At 58.3% G+C, this 17442-nt stretch overlaps 1 protein-coding gene across 5 annotated transcripts in view; it reads left to right on the forward strand.

Moving 5' to 3' along the window:
* NHEJ1 (non-homologous end joining factor 1) overlaps positions 1-13467 on the forward strand; it is a 42045-nt gene extending 28578 nt beyond the window's left edge. For 3 of the 5 annotated variants that reach the window (XM_071435127.1, XM_071435128.1, XM_071435130.1), the window contains 3 exons: positions 12253-12370; positions 12614-12717; positions 13003-13467. In XM_071435127.1, coding sequence (XP_071291228.1) covers positions 12253-12370; positions 12614-12717; positions 13003-13356 — 576 coding nt within the window. In that variant the 3' untranslated portion in view covers positions 13357-13467. Of the gene's footprint in view, positions 1-12252; positions 12371-12613; positions 12718-12998 lie in introns of all 5 variants that reach the window. The other 2 variants (XM_071435129.1, XM_071435131.1) reach the window with 1 other exon arrangement.
* Positions 13468-17442: the final 3975 nt, after the last annotated feature.

Below are 17442 nucleotides of genomic sequence, written 5' to 3' on the forward strand. Positions count from 1 at the left end.
GCTTGATGGGAGCCTCCCCACAGTCCTTCCACACAGCCCTGGAGAGAGCGGGGACATCTTAACCCCCCCAGCTGCTGCCACTGGGGTTACTAACAGTGGGGTTCCAAGGAGTGACCATGGCTTGGCTGGGTCTCTCCTTGTCACCAGACTCATGTAGTGGGGCTTATCCATGTGTTTGTGCTGCACAGGCTGGATGTCTGAGAGCATTGCATGAGGGCTGGTCCTTCCAGCGTGCTGATGTGATGGGCTGGATCAGAGCCCATCCTGGAGCATCTTCGCCACTAGAAGGGTCCAGGACTTTGCTGGGGGTCTGGGGAGATTAATGGCAGACAAGATGGCTGGCTTGGCATAAGTCTGCACCCTGGGGGTTGAACTTCCCCAGGGTGGGCACCCAGAGCACTATAAATAGCACATGAAGCCAGAGGAGCAGAGGAGTGGCCCTGGTTTACCAGCACTTTCATACCATGGCTTTCAAGTGGTTCCCCTGCCTCTTCCCCATGAGCCAGTGGCACATCTGGGCCTCCAGTGCTATGCCACGTGCTCTGCAGCCACCAGAGCTGGTGCCACGTGCTAGCCCTGGGGCAGCCCTGCCTTTGCCAGCCCTGTAATTGATTCCTGCTCTCCTGCATGGGTGGAGGCTGCAGATGTGTACCCTGGTAGGAGGCAGTGGGCTGTGGGCACCAACTGCAGGAGCCAGCCTGGGCAGAGTGAGGAGCAGCCCAGTCCTCGCCTTGGCTCTGATGTCAACTGAAGAACTGCCTTTTGAGCTTCCAGGTGTTTGAAGAGGTTCTCTGCCAACCTCAGTTTCTGGAGGCAGGGCATTTGAAGGAACCCTGTTACCCACTTTGGGGCTGCTGGAGGAGCTGGGATACTGTTTGAGATGATGGCAGCTGATGGCAGTGCAGGGTGGGTCTGTAGAGGTCCCTTGTTATTCCCCTGAGCCTGCAGAAAGACCTGGCCATGGTGATGGCAGGGGATTAAGTTGAGGACGATTGTGTAGCCTGGTGCCATATAGGAGACAATATATTTGAGCATGTTATTGTGAATAAGGTTGAAGATAGATCAATTTTTTGACTGGAGGGTGATGGTGTTGCAGGAGAGAGGGACTGCAAACAGATGAGATCTTACATGAGCACAGGGCAGCTGGAATCAGACGTCCTTGCTACCTTGTTTTCCAGTGCTGCTGCTGACAGGTAGTGCTGAATGGAAGAAAACTCCTAGAAAAATAGGGATGAAAATGGTGAGGCTTTTAAAAAACACTGTATTTAGCCAAAGGGCATGGTTTTGCTGTCTGGAGATGGCAAGGGGTGGGTGAACCCTTCTGAGCAAGGCAAGCATGAATGGAGAGAGTGAGGTGATGAGTGGGCAGGGGGCTGGAAAAAGAAGCAGTTGTCAGAGCTGAGGAGGTCTTTGCTCATCATTGCCCGAGGGGAAGTGGTGAAGCTCCGAGCATCTCCCAAAACAGGCTGGGATCCCCGCCCTTGAAGTGAACAACTTGGGCTGCAGTGGCTGAACCTGGCAGGACAGAGATGGAAGAGGCTGCAGCAAGAGGGGGAAATCTGCTTGCCCAGGTGGAGTGGCACAGCATGGGGCAGGGTGGGGGCCACAGCTCCCAGCTCCCCCAGCCCTCTGTGCCCCCCCAGGTAGCACCACAGGGACCCCGTCCCTCTCTCCAAGGGCTGAAAGGGCGAGGTGCCCTGACAGAGTGTTTTATTCACAGCAGGTGCCTGAAATCCAACCGTGGTGGTGCAGTAATCCCTCCCCTCACCTGGAGATGAACCCAGCTTGAGAGACATGGCTGTGCAGGGTCAGGCCCTGCCGGTGGTGGGATTGCCCCTGCCATAAGCAGAGCGTGTCCCTGGCAGCCTGACGGGCTGGTCCTGCCGCGGGAGACAGGCGCGTAATGCCTGATTTCACAGCACTGGCATGCTCTGTTTGCTTGTGGCAGTGATCTCTCCTGCCCTGTCCAACTCCAGCCCTTGGCCAGACCCCAAGCTGCAGCTCTGTCAGCTGGGATTAGGTACAAGATTTGGGCTAAAATGTCTTTGCTCTTGGCTGGAGCAATGACAGAGGGGGGAAAGGTCAACCTGCCATCTCTGGAGATGGAGTTCCTGCCCTGCCATCAACCCATGTGTGGCATTCCCCAGAACTGCCTTCAGCCCTCACAGCCAGCACCGGGGCTTTGCAACCCCACACAAAAGAGGAGGAGGAAGGCAGAGATTTCCCCATTTCTCTGATGCTGAGGTTGACCATGAGATGGGCATAGGTCCCTGGGCTGTCTGGAACAAACCAAGAGAATACTTGTAAAGGAGAGAGGAACAGGAGTGGTCCATGCAGAAAGAGTCTCCCATTTGCTGTGTGCTCCCAAAGTGCTCCTTGCTGTGTCCAGTTTGTTCCAGCAAAGCCTTGTTTGAGAGCAGGAGCTGTGGAGCAGCAGCCCCCTGCCCTTGATGCCTCCAAGAACAGGACTGGGGATGGTTTGGCCTCAGATAAGCAGTGATGCCCTGTGGGATGGCTGGCAGCAGAGCAGGATCTGTGGCACCCTGGCAAACTCCAGCCTTGGACTTACAGGAGCACTCTATCTGTGTCTCCCTATTGCATAGTGCTGACCCCAAGCCAAGGTTTCTTATCACCTCATGGCGAGGTGCACAGCCCTGAGCAGCCCTCTGTGTCCCTGCAATCTTGCCCTCTCTCAAAGTGCTGCTTCCTGCTTGTCTTGCTGGACCCCGGCTTTGTTGGCTGAGCTTGCTTAGCTTTGACAAAGTTTATAGTCCTGGAATGCAGAATGGCTGCTGGCCTCCCTCCAGCCTAAACATCCCCACCCCAGCATGCGACAGGCGCTGATAAGGGGGAGTGCCACAGCGGGCAGGTATCTCGTGCCCAGCCCGCGACCTCTCGGCCACACGGCCTTGAAGGTTGTCACGGTTGTCATCTGTCTCTTGCACGTGTGTGTCTGTGAGCACACGAGCTTCTCCCATCCCCAAGAAATGTTCTCCACATCCCTGGTTTTCTCTCCAGGCCAAACCCACATGCACGTTGCCCGAAACCGACTCCGAACAGACTCCTTTGATGAGCAGGGCTTAAATATATATTTGGCATTCCAGCGGCAGCGTGCCGAGCGTGGCCAAGGGTGTGAAAGTGTTTGCTTGACAAACTCCGGGGGCTCTCGCCTCTCTGCTGGCTCTGGGGATTTGCAGGAGAGAAATATCAAGGAATTTTTCACCTCTCTGTTTTGTTTTGTGTTTTTATTTTGTTTTCCTTCTGCGAGTGCATTTTTAGCTCTGGTGAAAAGTGCCTGATTGACAGTCATAGAGACTGAGTCCCCTCTCTTTGGGACAGCAGGAGCAAACACGGGAGAGGAAACAGCCCTGAGAGCCTTGCACTGAATGTGGGGGCTCCCATCTCCTTTCCACCGTCCCTGTCCCCTCCATGAGTCCAGGGCTGTCAGGGACCGATTTGGGTACCAACAGGATGGAGATGCCCCACATCCTAGGAGTTCCAGGCTGTGTTCTTCTCAGAGCTGGCTCTTTTGCAAAGACCCTCTCTCTGCTGGGGGCAGTGGGTTCCAGTCACCACTCAGCTGGCCTCAGAGAGCCCCAGCACCACATTGTGGGGACACCCGTGCCCATTGCTCCATCGAGGATGTCTCAGCCAGTGTCCCCCCATGCTGTGGCACCAGCCTGGGATACTTGCTGCCCCCCAGGCACCTTTGGGGTTGCAGAGGGTTGTGCCTGTGGATGGGGAGATGGAGCAAGTGGAGCAGAAGAGTGTCTCCATGGGCAAGTTGCAGATGGACAGCCTGGTTTCTGGCAGCCTCCCAAAATAATGCATGGGAGGTGCTGGGGGCATGAAGTTACAACCCTGAGCTTCACCTATCACTCAGGTCCTTCTGGGCTGTGGCCCGTGATGGGGCAGGAAAGGCAGCTCCATCACCAATTTCCATGTGACACAGGAACCATGGAGGGGCTGGGATGTGCAGAGCAGACCAGTGTGCAGAGCTGGAACCCTGGGCTTGGATGTGAGCCAGACATGTATCCTGCATGGGGAGGAGGAGGAGGAGGAGGAAGGCAGATCTTCCTCATTAGTCCAGCTACTGCATCCCGCACCTATGGAAAACGGGGAGGGGAGCCCTGGGCAGTGGATTTGGTTTCAGGGCCCACGTCTGCAATGCCTGCCAGGGTAGACTGAGAACCTGGCTGACTCCTGGGGAGGGGCCTGAGGGGGCTGCATCTGTGTGTTCCCAGCTGTCCCCAGTGTAATCCTTTATGAAAGAGAACCCTCTGCCCTGCTGCATCCCCACTGTCAGGTCACAGTGCTGCCTGACCCTAAATCACCTGCCACTCCCACCCAGCCTGATGGATCACCATGGAAAAAGGGGTGCTGCCCCCAGACCAGCAGAGGGAAAGGGTCTGGGGTCTGTGGGACAGAGGTCCAGACTCTGGAGGCTGCAGAGCAGGGGTTAGGATGTTGGTAGTCTGTGGGGAGAAGCTCGGTGCCCAGGGACTGCAGGGCAGAGGTTGGTACCATTTTGCAGAGGGATTGGGCTGCTGTGAATTACAGCTGCTGAGAAGGGGATATAGAGGGATTGTGGAGCAGGGTTTGGGATCCTGGGGGGCCATGAGTTTGGGGGCAAGCTATGTCCCTGGGGCAAGGGCAGGCTTGGCTTGAGCTCCTCGAGGTTTCCTTCCTGGCCCACTGAAGAATCGCTGGCTTGTCTGAAGGATCACTGACCTGTGGATTTCCTGGGCAGCAAGTCCCTTTCATGTGGCCGCTTGCAAACTCTCATGACATCACCATGGGCAGCTCCTCCTGGAGACAAACCCAGTGCTTTTTAGGGTTTTGCCTTCCCCCCCTCCCCAGCCTGTGTGTTTTGGCCAGGGGGGACCCGGCGAATCACGTCCAAGAGCAGCCACTCTGGCAGGGAGATGGTGCACAGGGCTGGGGGGCAGGGAGAGGGCAGAGTGTCCCCCCCCCCATTGAATAAACATGGGCTGGCCAGCGATGGAGGGGGCTTTTCCAGCCTGGACCACACCCCGGGGGGCTATTTTTGCCATGAATGAAAGGGCTGTGTGCTCACAGGGCAGGCTGGCCTCCTGCCGCCGCTGCTGCGCATGGAGAGCTCTCCTGACACTCAATCCTGGTGCCTGGCCGGGGACCAACATCTGCACTGAGCACAGCTGGGCACTGCCCGTGGGACACCTGGGTACCTGGAACAGCTGGGCACTGCCTGGGGGGACACCTGGGCACCTGGCACAGCTGGGCACTGCCCGTGGGACATCTGGGCACCTGGTACCAACTGGGCACAGCCTGGGGTGACACCAGCAGGCTGCCATGCCTGGGAAACACGGTCTGTCACAGGGCAAAGGGAAGTGCTAGTGACTCAGTGGCTGTGCCAGCAGCAGTGCCAGGGCTGCTGGGGCATGTTGGACCCAACCCTGGTGGGGCCATGTGCCTGGGGACGTGCCCGAGGCAGCTCAGCAGTAAGCCCTGCTGCCCCCCTGCCCCACACAGAAATGCTTCCTGCTGCAGTTTCAGGTCACAATGGGGCAGCATCCCCAGGGGCTGCCCCTATGGCTGCACCTGTACTTGGGAGGAACTGCAAAGCCACAAGGGTGGAGCAGGTGCCTCCTGCTCAACCTTGGTCCTAAACACACCCAGATTCTCCCTAAAAGCCCCTAATCCCACCTGGCTCAGCACCAGCTTCCTCTCTGGGCCCTGTTAGCTCAGCTAATCCCTTGTGTGCCAGGTTTAGGGATGTACTGGGTGCAGTATTTCCATGGTTGCTCCCCTGTCATCCCCAGATTTTGTTTCTCAAGGAGTATGAGGGCTGCTTTGCCAGTTCCCAGCTCTGACCCACACTCCTGCTGCCTCTGCCAGCCCCAGTGCCCCACAGGTCTCAGGGGACCCATGAGTGCTTGTGCCCATGAATGAGTGGCCTGTCCTGGCTGGGTGGAGCCGAGGTGCTGGATCCCACCCATCACTGTTCCTTATCACCACACAGCATCCTTGTGATTCACCAGGTGTGGCTCCCTTTCCATCATCCCACTTTGCAGGAAGTTTCCTGGCCAGCCCCCCATGAGCTCTGTGCAATAATAACAAGCTGGGATGAGCTGGCTGGCCTTCCTGAGCAACCCTACAATAACAGAGCAGTGCAGTGTGTCCAGCTTTCCTGGGCAGACAATAATAAACCCGCATGAGCTGGCACACTTTGCGGAGGAACCCTACAATAATAAGCCTGGATGATGTGTCCATATTCACCCAGTCAGCCTAAAATAACAAGGGAGTGTGAGCCACCCAACTTCTTCACAGATAAGTGGGGTCTGAGCTGTGACTCTGGGAGAGGAGGCATGCTGGCCACCAGGTCTCCATGTCTTCTGCTCTTGACCCTGGAGAAGGCAGCCTGTGTCAGTGATGGGTCAGCCTGGTGGAGGGGAAGGACATAGGTACTATCAGCCTGTGACTCTGCCTTCCTGGAGGCAAATCCTCACTTAGTCCTGGCATGCTGGGACCTGCTACGCTTCAGGGCATTCTCCTTGTCCATCTCCCTTGCCAAACTGGCACCCGGTGCCAGCTTCCCCAAAGGCTCTCCCGCTGTTACCTCATGGGCTGCTGGAGAGGGGGACAAATGCCCACGGTCAGGCTGGAGCTGGGAGTGCCACCAGCAGCTGCCACCAGACCCTGCACAGCAAGGCCCAGCATCTTCCAGCACTGCCCAGGTGGGGAGGCAATGCTAGTGCTGGGCACAGCTTTCAGGGAGTTTGTTGGCCCTTGGGCAGGGGGAGGGCTTGGATGCCCATGGATTTGCTTGGCAGCATGGCAGGAGGGCCTCTTTCCAAATGGGTTGGGGTAGGGACTGCCCACTGGGGCTGGAACCACTCACCTCCCCCAGGGTCTCTGCCAAGCCCCAGGCTGTTCCCGTGTGGTTGGTCCTCACATGACTGGGGAGGAGATGTTGCAGCCTCCTGCCCTACCTCTGCTCTGCCGCTGGCCCTCCTTTCCCTGGGATTTATCCCCGTGGGGTGCAACAGTGAGTGGGCAGGGCAGATCCAGCCCCGCAGCATCCCTCCCTCCATGGGGGAGCCAGCATCCTTCCCGGCGTGGCGGCGGCACAATGCAGAGCCCGCGCTGCACCACGCCCTCGCTCAGTGTCTGCGAGAAAGGCTGTAACCCAAGCCACAAAAACAGCACAAGGGGAAAAGAAAAGGGTATTGAGCGGCGGGGCTGCTGCGGTCGCCGGGCAGCATAGACTGCTGGTTGTTAAGCGAGTGGCTCGCTTGCAAAGGCTGCCTTGATGAAGTGTGAGACAGCACTTACGGAGGGACGCGGGCAGGCATTCTCGCTCCATCTTCCGCTCACAGTGCCGCTCTTTATGTGCCTGACATTTGCTCGCTGGAAAGGCCCCTGAAGTCAGGGGGAAAGGAAAACATTGCAGGCAGCAGGGCCAGAACGGTGCTGGGAGGAGTGCTGTGCCGTGCCGTGCCGTGCCGTGCCGTGCCGTGCCGGGCTGGGATGGGCCGGGCTGGGATGCTCCTCTGTCTCGGCCTCACCACCCGCGCTCTTCCCCGGGGTGACCCCTTCACCTCTCAGCAGCTCTCCGGCTGCCTTCCCCTGCCGGCACCGCCACTTCCTCCAGGTGTGCTCAGCCTGGCTGCCTGCCTGGGCAGCCCTGGCCATCCTGCCCCTGCCTGCTCCAGGGGCGGGCTGGCAGCACCGCCAGCTCTGCTGCTGCTGCTGCTGCTGCTTGTCCCCTGGAAGTGTATGACAGGGGGATGGAGACAATGACAGAGTGAGCTCAGAGCTGGTCCTTTAGCCACCTGCTTCTGGGGTACACAGTGTCCCAGCGACTGCTGCAGGCTTGGGAGGTTGCAAGTAGATCTAAGGGCTGGAGAACTGGGAAAGGGCATCAGCAGCCAGTGTAGGGTACCTTGGGGTGCCTGGAGGTGCCTCTGTCCCCAGGAAAAGGGTTGTTGCCCCGTAAGGAAGCTGGGGCAGGAGGCTGGGCTGATGGGGCGTGCTTCATCCCAGGAAATAGGCAGCCCCTTTGCCTGCCCTTGATACCAGCTGCAAGGGGACAGTTCAACCCTCTCCATCTATTTTCTTGCAGACAGATCCTCTGCTGCTGGCAGAGGATGGTTGAGCATCTATCTGGATTCCAGAGGGGGCCTCTCCCTAGCCTGACTGACTTTGGCATAACCATGGGCAGAGATGCCCAGCACAGATCCAGCAAGCCATCCCAGCCCCATTCCCAGGAGCATGCACAAGGCTTGTGGCAGGGTAGAGTGCCAAGGGCAGCCTGTGAATGCACCAGCCACGGAGCCCTTCCCCTGCCCACCGTGGACTGCCACAGCAGCACCAGACTTCATCCATGCCAGTGTGGCAGCAGCCGTGCCCGGTGACAGAGAGCCAGTCTGCCACTCCTGGTCTGTCACTCCACCACGCCGCTTCCATGGAGCCCACTGGTGGGGGCAGCCTGGGGAAGCCATCCTCCCCCTTGGCACACACCCCTTGGCTCCAGCCCCGGCAGGAATTATTAAGTGTGCCCCTGTGGAGCATGTGCTGAGGCTGGCCACGGGAATGTGGGCAGATCTGACATACAAGCCACAGCAGCCAGGCTATAATTTCCAAACAGGCCCCATTCGCTCTGTTTTCCAGTTAAAAATATATTAAAAAAAAGGAATGTGGGATTTGTAGTGAAGAATGTTGGTAACCACTTCGAATGTCTGGTGTGATAATGAAAGGGTCAGTCCCCAGCTTTGAGCGTGACCGATTTAGACTCTGGTGCTTGGCAGTGCTGCGGGGGCCCAGCATGATCCAGCCTGCCTGCAAACCCATCCTGGGCCAGGCAAAGGTGATGCTTCTGTGCTGGAGGCATGGTGCTGTGCTGGGTGATGTGCCCCTTCTGCTCATACTGTCTAGAGACCATCCAAATTGCTGTCCCTTTTGGCCCCTTGAGACGGGAGTCTAGGCAGGGGGTGGGGAAATGCAGAAACACTTGGAGATAGATTTTGTACCCTGCTGCATCTCGGCACTGGGGTGCAGCCCCATAGCAGAGCCCACTGGGTTGGGGGTCACTGAGTGGGGCTGCAGCCCAGCTCCCCCTGAGCTGCCCCTCCACACCGTGGGCTTGCTCTCAGTGTGATGCCAGGCACCTGCCCCCCTTTGGTGGGCACACTGCTCCCCCCCTGTCCCCCAGCTCGCAGTTCAGGGTGTGCTGTGGAGTCTCCCGTGCTGCTGCCGCAGCCTTGAGTCCCTCCTGATACTGGGGCAGCCCACTTGGCCTTGTGTCCAGGTAGTCATAACAGGCCAGACAAGCCATGCCAGCTGCCGAGGCATCGCTCCCTGGTGCCTGGGGAGTGGTGTGGAGCAGCCCAGCCAGCACTCCCCCAGCTGCCAGCTCTCTGCTGTGTGCCTCCCCGGACCTCAGACATCATGTTTATCCTGGAGATGGGTAATCAGGGAAAAACAAGTCACCAGAGGCCAGGGCTGATGTTGCAGTGGGGCCAAGCTGTCTGCAGCAGGGTTCAGCTTCTGAATGTAGCAGTGGAGAAAAGAGGAAGGGGAAAACCAGCTGTAGCCAGGGCTTGTCCCCCCACCGAGCCCTTTAGGGGACACTTCATTGTCCCTCTCAGCCTTCGGGGCCATCAGGTGGCCGGTGGCTGGCACAGCATGCTCTGCTCCCTGCTGAGTCATAGCTCTGCAGGGAAACGCTTCCAGCTCTGGTTATAGCCCATTTCCCTCCGGGGCTGTGAAGCGCAGCCTCCCAGACCCGCCGCGGGCCAGCTCCGGCCACCCCATGGCCCTGAGCCCGCGGGCTCCAGCCGCCGGGAAGGGCAGCGGCAGGAAGTGGCTGCTGACTCCCAAATTCCACCCTGGGCTTGCTGGAGCTGAGCCCTTCCCGCAGGCGTGGGCAGCAGGTGCCCTGCACCTGCAGGCCCCTGTGCCACCCCGGATGCCCAATCCCCCTGGTGGCGCTGGGCACTCTGCTTCCAGTGCCTCCCCACGGTGCCATGTCAGCAGGGGGGTGTGTGCTGCTCTTGGGGACGCTTGGTGGCTGCAAGGATGGTTTGCCCCATCCCCAGGGATATCTGGGCAGCTCAGCTGGGGCTGAGCACTGAGTGAGCAGCTGCCCTGCCCAGATCCTTGCTTGAATGCTGTGAAGTGGAGCAGCCTGGGCAGCCCTGGGGCTTGGGGCACATCCCAGGTGCCATCCTGAGTGGGCTGGAGCAGAGGGGAGTGGGCAGCACCCTGCGCCTGGATGCATAGCCTGCCCCATTGCCCTGGCATTCCCCAGACCCGTTGGTGGCAGGCAGAGGGGATGAGCACCCAGAGCAGTGGCACCCAGAGCTGGCTGGCTTTGCAGGGGACTCTCCTGCCCTCCTGGGGCACTGACCCACACAGTGCTATCTAGTACACTTTGCTCACTTCACTGCCATTCCTGGCTTTCCTGGGAGCTGCTGTTTGCTTTTCTCTGAATTATGACTCCAGCTTGTGCCTTTGATCTGGGCTGTGTTGGCCACCCGTGACCAGGCCCTCTTCTGCCTTTGAAGTGCACTCACCTTCCCAGCTTTGGATGCTGGTTTTGCAACCTTGGGTGCAGCCCTGGCTCTGGGGTGAGACACACAGGACAAGAGCATCCTTGGGTGCCTGAGGTGCTCAGCATCCCTCCTCCTCCTCCCTGGGACCTTGTGATGAGCCAGCACAGCTAACAGCTCGGAGGCTGGGCACTGAGGCATTGAGAGCTGTGCTTGCCCAGTACCAAGCAGTCCCAGGGATGCAGGTGGGACGCTGGTGGGATGCTGGCAGCAGAGCATTGCTCCCTCCGGTGGCAGTGGGCAGGGACAGAGGAGGTGACCTGTATAGCAGCTGGTCAAAAAGCAGATGCCAGTGCATTTCCTACTGCCAAAGGGCCTTTCATGCCTGTGACTCCAGCAGAAGAGATGAGACCTGCATGGAAAGTGTCTGTCTGGGCAGCAGCCAACCCATCCTGGCATCAGCCCTGTCCTGCCACCCTGTCTGGCAGGGAGCAGTGAGGAGGGCTCAGCCTACCTATTCTGCCACTGGGAAGTTGGGGTCAGGCTTTGGACTCTGGCCTTGAGTGGGTCTGAGCGTCCCCATCCCCTCCCCATTTTCCTGGCCCGGAGAGGATCCTACCTTATCTGTTACACTTTGTTCTCCTGCTGTCTGGGTGTGGAGCAGGGCAGAGATTAGTGTGTTCAGACCTTTGACACACACACACACACACACACACACACACACACACACACACACAGCCACACAATCAGCCATGCTCATGTGCACACTGCTGCACACACAGTCCCTGTCCACGTCATCATGGCACACTCACCTGCACAAGTAGGCCCACGCTGTGCCCCACACACCCCCCCAGCACCCCCTCCAGGGCACATACCCGTTTCCCTTTCCCTGTGCATGTTTGTTTGAGCACTGTGAGCTATGTTATGTTCCCAGTGGAGTGTGGCACTTCCCCAGCCTGCCAAGATCTCTCATGTGCATCAGCAGAGCCCAGCAGGAATGGTGGCATCCCGCTGGGAAGGGGTGCAGGCAGGAGGAGGGGGGCTTCCCGTGTCAAGTCTGGAGGGAATAAAAGTGTGTGCAGGGAGGCAGGAGCTGTTCTGGCAGACTGGAAGCAAACCTGGGCATCCCACATCTCACTGTCACATCATTTTCACTTTCTGTGGGGCCACCAGAGATGCCTTGTGCTGGAGGCTGTGGTGGCAGGCAGGGGCTACCTGTTCCTACCTCTTATTAGGTCATGTCCCTGCCCATGGCTCACTGTCCATACTCACAAGCTGCAGCCCATGCTGCTCCAGGCAGGGCAGCCACAGCCCTTCCAGAGCGATCTCATCTCCAGCATTTCATGGACCCAAAAGCCTCTGCAGTCTGCCTCTCAATGTGAAGAGCGGGTGTGTGGAGGTGTGCACGTGTGTGTGTGTCTGTATGTCTGTGTGTGTGTGTGTGTGTGTGTGTGTGTGTGTGTGTGTGTGTCTGTGTGTGTGTGTGTGTGTGTGTGTCTGTATGTCTGTGTGTGTGTGTGCACAGCTGGGAGCAGCACATCCCACCCAGTGCCAGAGCTGCATGTTCCCACAAACTCTGCTGCACTTCTGGGGTGAAACAGATGTAGCCTGACAGGCAGAGGGGGGCACAGCCCCCTCTCTGCCCCACAGCAGCTCTGTGGCAGGGTGACCTGGCAGCGATTTCCTGGCAGGGTGATGGTGCCTGTGCTTTCTCCTGCAGACCCTGCCCCGGATCTGCAGTGCGGGAGAAGGGCAGGCATTTGCCTCTGCTCTGCAGCAGCTCTACACTGCAGTGACACAGCAGGAGCTCAAGCAGGCTCGGAAACGCCATTGCTCTGGTGAGGAGCTCCCTGGCTGTGGCATGGGGGCATGTGGTGCAGCTGTCCCCTCGACTGCTGAGCCCCATATCCTGGGGTAAGGGAAGTGTGGCCCCGGGAGCAGCTCACCCCATGCAACAGTCTCCCCCTTGCTTTCCCCCATGGGCTAGGCTCCCAGTCCAAGCACAGTTCCTGTGGGTGGCTTTGGGTAATGCCCCATGCTCCCTTATCTCAATCCCAAATTGCATCTTTTTCTGGTACCAGAGGATGATGTGGAAACAGCACCCAGTGCAGAAACCACAAAGCACCCCCATTCACCTGCTGCATCCCAGGAGGATGAAACGCCATCTTCCAGCGAGAGAACCTCGGTGAGTGCAGCTCTAGAAAGTCTCTCTGTACCAAAGGGAGGATGGGGCCCACATCTCCTTTCCCTCCTCTCATCCAAGCACTCTGCCCATCCAGGATGGGCTAGGAGTCTCAGCTTGGTTCCTAGCCCATTCTAGCCCCTGCCTCCTGAGTGTGTGATTGCATGTGTGTATATTTTGCACTCCCACAACACAGATGACAGGAATGTCACTGCTTGCACACTTGCACACATCCTGCATGACTCCCCAAGGTGGAACTGACACTGTCTTCTCTTTGTTTCTAGCCAGCCTCCTCCCCAGCTCAGAAGCCCCGGCTGCCTGCAGCCAAGGCCAAGCCAAAGAAGGCAAAAGGGCTCTTCAGCTGAAGGATTGCTGCCAACCCTGCTGAGGTCTCTGCTTCCCCCAGCATCCAAGAGAGGCAGTGCAGACAACCCATGCATCGACTGCTATTCTCTGCATCTCCTTGTGGACCCTGCCCATGTCATGGATGGGTGTCTCCAGTTGGATGTCTCCAGGATGTCTCCAGTTGGGGAGATGGAGCTCCTTTCTTCAACAGTGTTTCAGGAAACAGCTTTTCTAACTCTTCCCTGGTGCAGAGTTTGCCCAGGCTTCCTCTCATGGCAGAGCCAGTGCTGGACCTGAGAGAAGTGGGAGGGATGCTTCCAGAGGGTGCAGGACAGCTGGGGCTCTGGCAGAGCTGTGGGGTTTGGCTGCTCTTGAGTGGGTTTTCAATAAAGGGCTGTGTCTGGGTGAGATTCCCTCTCCTGCTCTGTCCCACCAGGCCTGTAGTGTCTAGGAAGGGATGTAACCTTTGGTGCTGCTGGGTCCCCCTCAGGCCAGTCCTGATGTCCCAGGGGCTTGCAGTGACTCTGGTCAGTGAGGTGACAGCAGCTCATTGCTGTGGCACAGCACACAGCTCCCAGCCATGCTGTGCCTCACCCTGAGCAGCAGTCTGTGTTTTGGGGTGTGCACCAGAGGATGCCCAGGTCATGGGGATGCAGCTGAGGGGGCTGGAGCCCATGTTCTTGTCCCATACCAGGATACACACCCTGTGTGCTGGTGCCTGCAGAAGCAGGCTGGCAAAGGCCCTGGATAGAGTGAGGGACACACTGCATTTGCAGGCACCTCCACCATAGTTATTGGGCAGGTGATACTGGCTTGATCCATGCTTTGGCCTCCAAGGAGCAGGAGACAACCAAAACACACACTGAATGCTGCCAGGCCTGGGAGCAGCCCTGGAGCATGTTACAGATGCTCCCTGGACACAAAACACCACTTCCATCCCTTCACACTCCATCCATCCATCCATCCATCCATCCATCCATCCATCCATCCATCTGTCCATCCATCCACTCCTGCTCTCCTCTTCCAGCCCCTGGGTCCACATGCTTCCTTTCAGGTCCGGGATCCCATTCCTGTGCCCAGGACAGGTCTGAAAACAGCAGGCAGAGAGCCAGGCAGCAGGCAGGCTGCAGCCAGGGGTGCTGCCCTCCTGGGACAGGGATCCATGCCCCCAGCTGCCCTGGTCCCTGGGGCTGGGCCAGCTGCAGGCATGCTGCCTGCTCTCCTGGGCAGCAAGGGGGAAACAAAAACATCCGGAGCAGTCCCTGTGTCTGTGGAGGGGAATGAAAGGGCCTTTGCTGGGCCACAGCCCACCAGTCCCAGGGCGAGTGCAACCAGTGGCTTTTTATATTTCCTTTCTGAGGGAGCAGCATGCAGGGCAGGGTGGGTGGTGGGAAGGGAAATCCATGGGATGGGGAGCTCGTGCCGACTGCCGTAGCTTATGTATCCTGCATTTTCCCATCTGCAAACATCACATCTTGGCAGCTTTGAGTCTGCCTGCTGGGCACTTGCCCCCAGGGAGGGTCCTGCCGAAGGGTAGGACCAGGGCAGCAGGAGCTTAGCAGCTTAACAGTTTCCTGTATCTTCTGGCACCTGGTTGTCCCTGGTGCAAGCCCTGCTCCATCCATATGGACTCCATCTCTGGTGCAGGAGCTGCTCTGTTGTGAGCCTCATCCCTCAGCTCTGTGCTGGCTCTGGGGTTTGTGCTGTTCCCCCATGTTCAGGAGGAGTGCTTATCACCCCAGTGAGGGCATCTGTCTATCCCCTTTGAGTCTGAGGAGACATCACAGGGAGAGGCAGGGCTGAAACAATGCCAACCTGGCTGTGGCAGAGACTCTGTAGGGGAGGAGTGGGTGGTGCAAACCAGCACCTGCATCCCTGGGTCATTCCTGTGAATTACTGTGTCTCTGCTTCTCCCTGGGGTGCTCAGCTCAGGGGAGCCAGTCCCAGGGATGCTGCAGAGAGGTTGCTCGTGAGCCCTGTCCAGCTGCAAAGTCTCTGTGGAGTGTCCAGCAGCCCTAAAGACCTGCTGCAGGGACAGATCTTGTTCCATTCACTTCTCTCCCAAGGCAAGGGGAGGTGGGGATGTGGGAGCATGGATGGGGGGTAAATAAAAGCAGAAGAGGGAAGACAGTAGGAAAAAGAGCTTTGCCAATGTCCCCCAGGGAACCGCAGGGACCGTGGCCCTCAGGACTCCAGCCTGGGGCCACTGGTTCCTCCCTGGCCCAGGTTGTTGCCAGCTCCCGGGAATGTCACTACACATTGTCCCATGCTGTCCTGCTGGGGTCTCCTTCACTGTCCCCACCCCCTCCTCCCTGGAGCCAGCTGGATTTGAGCTCCCGACACACATTAAAGGCCACAAGTTCGGCCTCGGCCTCCATAAATTTGATTCCATAAATATTAGTTTTCGCAGGGTTTAATGAAGCCGTTATGCTGGGCACGGCCCAGCACCCCGACCCGTGCCCTTAATAAGGGCTCTGTGGCCTCGATTAAAGGGACCTTTCAATCGCTGTCAAGTATTTTTAGAAAAGGAAAAGAAAAAAAAAAAGAGAGAGAGAGAGAGGGAGAGAGAGAGAGAAGAAGACGACCAAGGCAGCGAATAGGGAGAGGAAAATCCCAAACCCGTGCAGTGCAAAAATAGAGAAATAGCACCACCTAGACTGCCTGGCTCGGCTCCGCCGCGCGTCCCTGCGCAGCGCCCAGCTCCGGGCAGCCCTGGGAGCCCAGCAAGGGGCGGGCGGGATGCTGCACTGCTGCTGGGGCAGGGACAGCGCCATGCCGTGCTGGGGACAGCCGAAGGGCAGAGGAAAGAGGCACTGGTTCCCTCTCGGAATGCGGGCAGGAGCAGTGCGCCCTGGCGTCCAGGCCAGAAGTGCCTGAGAGGGGCCGAGTGCTGAGGGAAATGCCATGCGAGCAAACGTTTCATCTCTCCCACTGCAGCAGCAAGGGTCCCTTCCTATCAGTTTCCCAAGCAGGAGTCCCTCTCCCCAGGCAAAGTTTCCCCCTTTAGCACTGGTTATCCCGACCAGTGACAGCCTCCCAGACAGCTCAGCCTCCAGCTGCCCCCCTGTACACCCAGCTTGGCTCCCCTATTGTGCCTGGTGTCCCTGTCCCACTCAGCCCTTGGTGCCCCAAAGGCTTTGCCTGGCAGGAGAACTGGCTGACGTTGGGAATGCTGCATGGAGAGGTGATGGACTCTGCACCCAGACACAGGGCACTGCCACTGCTTGCTGTGGCCAGAACCCGTGCACAATGCCACGGCCCCTGCATGGGCAGGAGTTGCTGTCACCAGCAAACCCAAACCCTTCCAACCTGGGCCTCCGTGAGACATGAATGCTGTCACCAGCAAGGGCAGGGCTAGGCTGCTTACTGTGAGCCTGGAGTGGCTGGGAGGGGGACAGTGGCTTGTGACATGCACACTGCATGCTGCCAGGCTGCAGAGCTTATTGGGAGGTCTGGGTTTGTGACATTGGCATTCATAGGCAACTTCTCCCTGGGGAAGTGCTGCAGCCTCCAGATGCAGTGCTATCCCAGATCATCCTGCTTCACAGTCTTGTGCTGTGCAAAGTGGGAAGCTAGGCTCCTCTTGTTGGGAGTACAAACTGCCCTGGAGGATTCTGTGAACCTAGTCCAGGGTTCATAGGGTCTATTTTTCCTGTGCTAGTGATGCACAGAGAGTTGTGTCCCTTCTGCATCACTGAGAAGCCAAGGGCAGGGGTGGAGAATGATGCTGTGGTGCATTCCCTCTGCTTTCTCTGCCGATGCCCTTCGGATGCTCCACTGGAAGGATCGGCCAAAGAAGTGTAGAAGTGGGGTGGCCTGGGGCTGCTGGTCAGACACCCCAGCTCCATCATGTGCAGGGACAGTGGGACAGCTGTATCTCACCATCCTGCTCAGTGGCAGGTCTTCACAGAGGCCCTGGGCACTGCTTTTGGGTGCGCAGTATGAAAACCAGTACAAAAACCTGATGGAGCGTGGCTACTGAGTATGAAAACCTGATGGAGACACCTCTGGCCAGCTGCAATTTGCTTGCAGCTCCTGCAAAGGGAATGGTCTGCTGGGGGCATTAGACAGCAGCATCCCAAGTCTGTGGGTGATGCTGGCTCCCCAGCCTGCATCCCTCATGCCCAGGCTGCCTGGTCCTGTTGAGAGCAGCAAAGCCCTGCAGCCAGAGCTGGTTGTCTGGCCGGGCTATTCCAGCCTGGCCACTGTGTATCCCTGTGAGTGAGCCGTGCCCTGCGCTCACAGAAGAGCTGGTGAGGGAACATCCTGGGAGAGTCTGTGCGTGTGTGGGCATCCCAAGGCACTGCCTCACCTGGGAAGATCCTAGGGAACCACAGGGTGCTCATGCGGTCCCGTGCCGGACCCCTCCCCGGCACACAGCTG

This window comes from Agelaius tricolor, unplaced genomic scaffold, assembly GCF_023055355.1.
Source record: "Agelaius tricolor isolate 1412-34295 unplaced genomic scaffold, bAgeTri1.0.p SCAF_10, whole genome shotgun sequence".
In the NCBI taxonomy this organism is placed as follows: domain Eukaryota; kingdom Metazoa; phylum Chordata; class Aves; order Passeriformes; family Icteridae; genus Agelaius; species Agelaius tricolor.